This window comes from Mauremys mutica, chromosome 5, assembly GCF_020497125.1.
Source record: "Mauremys mutica isolate MM-2020 ecotype Southern chromosome 5, ASM2049712v1, whole genome shotgun sequence".
Lineage (NCBI taxonomy): Eukaryota > Metazoa > Chordata > Testudines > Geoemydidae > Mauremys > Mauremys mutica.
In genome coordinates, this window is record NC_059076.1 from 14,601,071 (window position 1) to 14,609,051 (window position 7,981).

Below are 7,981 nucleotides of genomic sequence, written 5' to 3' on the forward strand. Positions count from 1 at the left end.
GTCACACGGTGCCACCAGGCTCCCTCCCGTCAGGGCAGCTGCTGGAAGCGGCAAGCCGGGAGCTGCGGCCTGGGAAGAGGCAGCAGGAGCAGCTGGGAGCTGCGGGGAGCCGCTGCCTTTGCTGCTGCCGCTCCGCGTGGAGCTAAAGCGGCGCCCGGTCCCCGCAGCGTCCCGCTGTTCCCCACTGGCCGCGAACGCCTGGGAGCGGCGGGGAGCGGCCCCGAGCCCGGGTAAGGCGGCAGGGGAGCCCGGGGGCAGGACTCCCGCTGCCGGGATGGGGACAAACCTGTCAATTGCCCCGGCCCCCAGCGGGCCCCGGTTCTCGCTGCCAGCAGCCCCTGGCCCACCCCACGGCAGGGAACTGGGGGGGTGTCAGCCCCTGTGCCCCCCGGGCTACGAGACCACGTGAAGCTGAAACCCACCAGCGGCCTCCTCCCCCGGCTCCGCGCGCTGCGCTCGGCGCGGCCCGTGGGGCCCCGGCGGGCTCCGCTCTGCTGCGGCGGGGCGCGGCCCGGCTGAGCGGCAGCGGGAGCCGGGAGCTGCGGCCTCAGCGCTCGGGGCGCCCTGGCGGCGCCGGGCGGGATTTCCTGGCGCGGGTCCCAGCTGAAGCGGGTTTCTCCGGCCGCTCCGCCCCCTCTGCCCCGGGGATTTCCCGGCCGGGTCCCCGCGGGGATAAAAGCGGCCGCGGGGCGCTGCGGTGGCTCAGAGCTGAGCCGAGCCCAGATCCCAGCACCAGCCTCCACCGCCAGCCCGGACCATGAGCCGCCCCGAGAGCTTCGCCCCCGGCAGCCCCCTGCTGCTGCTGCTGTTAGCGGCCTGCGCCGCGCTGTGCCGGGGTGAGGGGCTCGCTGCGCCGGGGGGCGGGCCCGGGCCCGGGCTGGGGGAGTCTCGCTTCCCACTGGAGCTTGGAAGGACGGATCGGACCCAGGTGTCCGAGAGCCGCTGGATGCGGGGAGTCCCGGGCGGGATGGATGGGACCCAGGTGTCCGAGAGCCGGCCGGATTCGGGGAGTCCCGGGGGGGTGGAGGGGACCCAGGTGTCCGAGAGCCGGCCGGATGCGGGGAGTGCCCGGGCCGGGGGCATGGACCGGACCCAGGGTGTGTCCCGGGCCGCCCCCCTGCAGAGGATCTGGCCGCCGGCAGGAGCTGAGTCTTTCTCCCCCTCCCGGGCAGGTGCCCCCATGGCCGGCGAGCTGCGGTGCCACTGCCTGCAGACCGAGGCCGCGCTGATCCACCCCAAGCGCGTCGCCCACGTGGAGCTGATCCCCGAGGGGCCCCACTGCGGGGTGCCAGAAGTCATGTAAGTGTCGGGGGCCTGCGCCCTCCCCCGCCAGCCTGCGCCCCCCTCCCCGCCCCGCCAGCCCCGCGCTCACCCCCTCTCCCCTCTGCCTCCCCGCAGAGCCACCACGAAGCACGGCAAGAAAGTCTGTCTGGATCCCAACGTGCCCTGGGTCCAGCTGATCGTCACCAGGATCCTGAACAGGTACCTGCCTGGGGGTGTCGCTCTCCCTGTTGTGCCAGCGGCCGGTGTCTGCACCCTTCGCCATGACCCCGGGCTGCTACCTGGGGCTGGCGGGGTCCCTGGCACTAAACGCCATGGATGAGCTGTATCAGCACTGCCGCTATTCCCCGGGACACACACAGCTCCCAGGAGGGCAGCCGGAGGCGAGGGCACAGGGAATGCAAGCGGGGAGCCTGTGGAGGGGAAAGGCACGAGCAGAAATGAGTCCAGGTGAGGTCTTTCCGGATGTCACTTCTAACCCGTGTTCTGTTGTCTGACTGTTGCAGTAAATCTAACAAGCTGTGAGGGGAGCAGAGGAAATGACCAAGGCACCACAACAGAAACTACCTGTGTGTGAGAGAGAATGGGAACCTGAGGCTGGACAGCTCGACATGCTGAACTCTCTTCTTTTGAGGGTCTGAGAGACCAGCCTGCTCCATTCAACTTCAACCTGTTCCACTGAGTTATTGCAACCTGTGCTTATTTATGTATTTATTAATACATCTCTGTAGAGCTCTGCAACAGCTAGGTATTGTGTTAAGCCCTTTAGATCTTCCTGATCACCTGAAGGGATAATGCTGCAGCAGTGGCTCAAAAAATGGCTTGTTGTTAATCTAGTGCACATTCCCAATAGCCCATCCCCTCAGCTCCTCTGAGCAGCTCGAGATGGACAGTACGGTGAAGCTGTGCCTTTCACATTGTGGATGTGCAGGATGCCTGCTGGCTTGTGAATAACCAGAGCTTCAGATTCTGGAGCTGCCAAGCATTTAGCCTCTGAGCCCACAAATATGGAGGATTCCAAAGTGAAATCCAATTAGAACAAGCACAGTAACTTGCTACAGTCCTGAAATGTGCTGCCAAGGCACATGTCCCTGGGACACACAATCATTTGCTTGGTTGGGTGAAACAGACTAACAGTTGCTCTCCTTTCACAGAAAAGCAATCTTTATGAAAATGTGGCTTCCAGTCACTAGCTGAAGTTTCTGCAAACTCTTTAGGGTTGTTTTGATGTTAAATTATTTCTATGCAATTTAAATATTTGCTATTTATGCTGAAGCTTTAAGAACAGTAAGGTTCTGAACACCCTTGGACATTTTATGTCTGCATTGTATGACATACTGTCATCTTCTGTGTAGAAGTGGGATTACAAATTGTACTGTACTAAAATGCAGTAATTGTGAGACTGACAGGAGTTACACATGAAATAAATATTTTCTGATGAAAAGTGGTTGAGTCGTCAACTCAGTTAAGTGTTCGTGTCCATGTATCTGTCCCAGTGGGACCCCTGGAAACATGTGGTGTGGGTGGGAATTGGTACAGGATACACACCTGCCTTCAAGCTTCATCCCTTTCCCTATTTTTTTTTAATGTTTGTCTGCATTTAACAGACTCTTGGGTCCAGAGTTGCAATATTTAAACTCCTTATCTGCAGACCTCATTGTGAAGGGAAATTCAGCCTCAAAGTGGTTTGTGGCTATGAAAGCTGCAAGGACTTGCACATTTGCTTAACTTGCTATGAGACTACTCATGTGTTTAAAGCACTCTGCGAGATCAGGCACATAATGATTCTTTGCTGTTATAGGAAACAAGACAGCTCCAAGGAAAGAGCATAGAAGACACTTGCTTTATATATAAGTAATTTGCAGGGCATGTGCGTGCATGCTCTAGCTGTTAAGCACTCCCACCCCCTGCCTTGTTTTTTTAACTAGACATTTGTAAAAGCGCAGTGTCCCTTTATCTGGTTCCATCTTAACTGTGTTTCATGGAGGATATTCCCAGAAGGAAGTGTTAGACCCATAGGCACAGACTCACGACATCGTCCATGGACATATAATTTAGTGGGTGAAAGATCAACTGCTGCTTCCTTATGGAATTTGGGAGGCTTGCTGCGTCATTATATTAGACAGCCTGTGCAATGGTGGGGTATCGAGCCTTACAACCTGACCCACACAGGACCTGACTACAAGTCTGAGGTTTGGATTGGTCTGAACATGCCAACCTGAAATTGTCAGGCTCAGGACCTGCCGGCCACTTGCCAGTGCTGAATTTTGGCCAGTGCTGAGTCCCAGCACCTCTAGGTTTGACTGTTCATAGTCCCAGCACCTCTGGGTTTGCTGTGTCAGTTATTAAAGTAAAAAAAAAATTGCTGGAGCCCGGGTACCTTTTTCCTTACAAATTAAGCACTGCCACCGCCTTGGTGCACTGGGCATTCAGCTGTGAGTGCCTCTCACTTTGCAGCCCCACCAGCGCAGTGCGGGGACTGCCAGCAAGAGTGGGGCCCACAGTTTGGGCTGGTCTCCCTGCCTTGCAAATCAGCACCAGTGAACCCTTAAAGCCACACTCCACAGTCATGTAATCTAGGCTACAACCTACAGGCCAGTTACCCTCCTGGAGCTCCTTTGTCATTACTCCTCAGAGAGGAAAAATTCTAATTGCTGGTGGAGGCTTCATTCAATGACCTCCACTAGCTTTTCTGTATGTGACATATTTTCAGGATCCACTACTGTAACATAAGAACGGCCATACTGAGTCAGACCAAAGTTTCATCTAGCCCAGTATCCTGTCTTCTGACAGTGGCTAATGCCAGGTGCCCCAGAGGGAATGAACAGAACAGGTAAATCATCAAGTGATCCATCCTCTGTTGCCCATTCCCAGCTTTTGGCAAACAGAGGCCAAGGACACCATCCCTGCCCATCCTGGCTAATAGCCATTGATGGACCTATCCTCCATGAACTTATCTAGTTTTTTCTTGAACCCTGGTATAGTCTTGGCCTTCACAATATCCTCTGGCAAAGAGTTCCACAGGTTGACTGTGCATTGTGTGAAAAAATACTTCCTTTTGTTTGTTTTGAACCTGCTGCCTATTAATTTCATTTGATGACCCCTCGTTCTTGTGCTATGAGAAGGAGTAAACACTTGCTTATTTACTATCTCCACACCAGTCATGATTTCATAGACCTGTATCATAGCCCCCCTTAGTCATCTCTTTTCTAAAATGAAAAGGCCCAGTCTTATTAATCTCTCATCAATTGGAAGCTGTTCCATACCCCTAATCATTTTTGTTGCACTTTTCTGAACCTTTTCCAAATCTAATATACACTTTTTGAGATGGGGCGAATACATCTGCAAGCAATATTCAAGATCTTGGCATACCAAGGATTTATACAGAGGCAACATGATATTTTCTGTCTTATTATCTATCCCTTCCTTAATGATTCCCAACATTTTGTTCGCTTTTTTGACTGCAGCTGCACAATGAGTAGATATTTTCAGAGAACTATCCACTAGGACTCCAAGATCTCTCTCTTGAGCGGTAACAGCTAATTTAGGCCCCATCATTTTATGTTTTCCAATATGTATTACTTTGCATTTATCAACATTGATATTCATCAGCCATTTTGTTGCCCAATCATTAGGTTTGAGAGATCCTTTTGTAGTTCTTCGCAGTCTGCCTGGGACTTCACTGCCTTGAGTAGTTTTGTATCATCTGCAAATTTTGTCACCTCACAGTTTACTCCTTTTTTCCAGTTCATATATGAATATGTTCATAGAACTGGTCTCAGTACAGACTCCTGGGGGACACCACCAGTTACCTCTCTCCAGTCTGAAAACGGATAATTTATTCCTACCCTTTGTTTCCTATCTTTTAACAAGTTATCAGTCCATGAGGGAATCTTCCCTCTTATCCCATGACAGCTTACTTTGCTTAAGAGCTGTTGGTGAGGGACCTTGTCAAAAGCTTTCTGAAAATTTAGGAGCTTTCAAAGGTTAGAAGGAAATGCTGCCCCCTGAGAGAAGCGGGACCCCCCATTCCTAATGACATAGGGGTTCTATTTCTAGTCCTGACGGGTAAAATGCTTGTTGTACTTTGAACCTGAACAAGCTCTGGGTTCTAACCCTGGCTCTGGCCTGATGGGTGAGCATAAGCAAGTCTGTGCCTCCTTTGGCAAAGTTGATGAAAAGCCCAAAACAAGAGCTAGGGAGTATTAATACTAATCCTCCTGTTACTATGAAGATGTCATGGCCATACAAAGACTTGTCCAGGTTTAACTTGACACACTGAGTAGTTCCATTGAGTCCACTGGGATTAGTCACAGTGCAGAAGATTAAGTCTTTGCAGAATTACAGTCTTAGTCTAGTAATCTGGAGACTGAACCATGCCATTGAATTAAGTTTTTCATTTACATTTCCCACAACTCATGTATGTCTTATTTTAGGTGAGCTTTGCTTCTTACTGCACCACTGTAAAGGAAAATAGGTAATTCGGTGCAGAAGAGAACAGTAAATTAAGGGCTTTAAACCCCTCTATTTCACTGCTTTGACATAGCCCCATATTTGTCAGAAAGCTCAGGTCTTGGGTAACGATTCTATGTGCTATTTATTCCACAATAAATATGTGGGCAAAGCCACATTGTGATGCTGTTGAACATACACAGAAAAAAGGAGACAAAAACACCACATCACTGGTGAGCAAACACTTTCCACAAAGCGATCACTCCACAGCTGACCTCTCAGTCCTCAGCCTCAAAGGAAACCTGCACAACACTTTCAAAAGATGAGCCTGGGCGGCTACATTCATCAGTTCACTAGACACGAAAAATCACAGTCTTGATAAAGACATTGGTTTAGTACAATTATTTGCCTTTTTTATGCCCCGTGGTTCTTTACAATATGTGCAAACTACTTCTGCTAAACAATCCTTCCACCTTATATCCCTCTAGTTACCTTTCCCCGACCAGCAGAGCTCTGTGTAGCCTGGACATGCTACTTTCTTCGCCAGACCCACGTAAAGAAGAGCTCGGAGACGCTCAAAAGCTTGTCCTTCCTCCAACAGAATTTCGTCCAACAAAAAGCCGTTGCTGTCACCAAACTTCTCTCTTTCCTATCCTGGCACCAGTCCAGCTCCAACAACCCTGCAACCAACGTCCCCAGGCCGCTAGCCTGTGCGTTCTCCAGTGATTTTGAACAGGTTACTCTGATTGCAGGTAGTTGGGTATTACCTGTTGTAAAAGGGGAAGCTAGGGCTAACTCCCAGAATAAAGATTCCCAGGGATAGCTCAGTGGTTTGAGCATTAGCCTGCTTAAACCCAAGGTTGTGAGTTTAATTCTTGAGGGGACCATTTAGGGAACTGGGATAAAAATCTGTCTGGGGATTGGTCCTACTTTGAGCAGCGGGTTGGACTAGATACCTCCTGAGGTCCCTTCCAATCCTGATATTCTAAGATCCTGTAGGCAGCTTTTTTTTTTAATCTGAATGGTATATTTTTATTTAAATTAATCCACAGATCCTACCAAAACATCTCTGGACAAATAAGGTGGGTGCTGGCCATAGTGCATAAAATATTTACTCAGTGACGTCTTTGCAAGAGACAGCCACTTGACCACACACCCATTTTAAAGCAATTATACCAGAAATTTCTATTTTTAGGATGTTAGCTGTACAGTACTAAAGTGAAACATAGCAACTTAACAGACAAGCAAAAAAAAAATTGAGAGAAAGCCAGCGTGTTCCTTGGCAAATTTCATTAGTGGCCATCATGGAGGGCTTTTTTCCCCTTCATACAGAAGACACCATCTTCATAGACATCCAGCGGTTTTTTAAGTCCATAGCTTTCTGTTCCCGTAGGCAGCTGCAGGGAAGGCACCTTCCTACCTACGTTCACACGGCGCTCAGAGCCCTGGTTCAGAGTCCGCCGGCGGAGTCAGCAAAGCAAAGGTCCCCCGCATCCTGAGCGTGCGATCAGCCTTCAGGGCTCCCAGTCAGTCCACCCCGGCTTCCTTTTCCTCTTCAACCGGCCCGGCCGGGCGGGGCAAGGGGGACCCTTCCTTGAGCCCAGGCTTGCTCGAGCTGCAAGCGCCGGTGTCCCCGACAGGGGTAGGACACCCCCCCCCCGCCCCGTCCTACCCAACCCAGCGGTGCTGACGGGTGTGGTGCCTTTACTCTGACATTAGCCGCCTGCCCCCCGGACTCCCCGTCTGCTGCCAGCACACCGGCTTGCGCAGCACTGGCAGGGTCACCCGGTGGAGCTGGGAATCACCTGCCCGCTGCAGGGTGCACAGACACACTCGCATGGTTCGAGCTCTTCCCCTCCCAGACGTGACGGAGCAAAGTCCTTCAGCCGGGCTCTCCTGGGGCTCACGGGAGCGGGCTGCTCGCAGGGACTAGATCACCCGCAGGGCGTTTCTCGCGGTGCGCAGGAGCACCAGTGGAAGGGCACAGCCAGTGCGCGCCCAGTGCACGTTATAGCTCGCACCGCGGGGATGCTGAGTACCAGTTCACAGCTGCCAAACAGATAACACAGTGGGGCCATGTCGTGAAACCAGCTGTGATTTCAACAAGCAGCTTGGACACCCGTGCCGGGCTGTGACCCCAGCGGTGTCCTCCAGGGCCTTTCAGTAAGAGCGGGATCTCCAGGCCATGCGTGCTACAGGCTGGGGGTACATGAAAGCAGCAGCTGTTTCCGTGTTCCTTGTCCGCCTA

General features: G+C 52.1%; 1 protein-coding gene across 1 annotated transcript; it reads left to right on the forward strand.

The window, feature by feature from the left end:
- Positions 1-689: 689 nt before the first annotated feature.
- On the forward strand, positions 690-2,725 carry LOC123371141 (growth-regulated alpha protein-like). The gene is made up of 4 exons (XM_045018413.1): positions 690-836; positions 1,173-1,299; positions 1,399-1,482; positions 1,788-2,725. Exons 1-4 carry the CDS (start codon positions 758-760, stop codon positions 1,804-1,806), a joined length of 309 nt encoding a protein of 102 aa, XP_044874348.1. The 5' UTR covers positions 690-757; the 3' UTR covers positions 1,807-2,725.
- Positions 2,726-7,981: the final 5,256 nt, after the last annotated feature.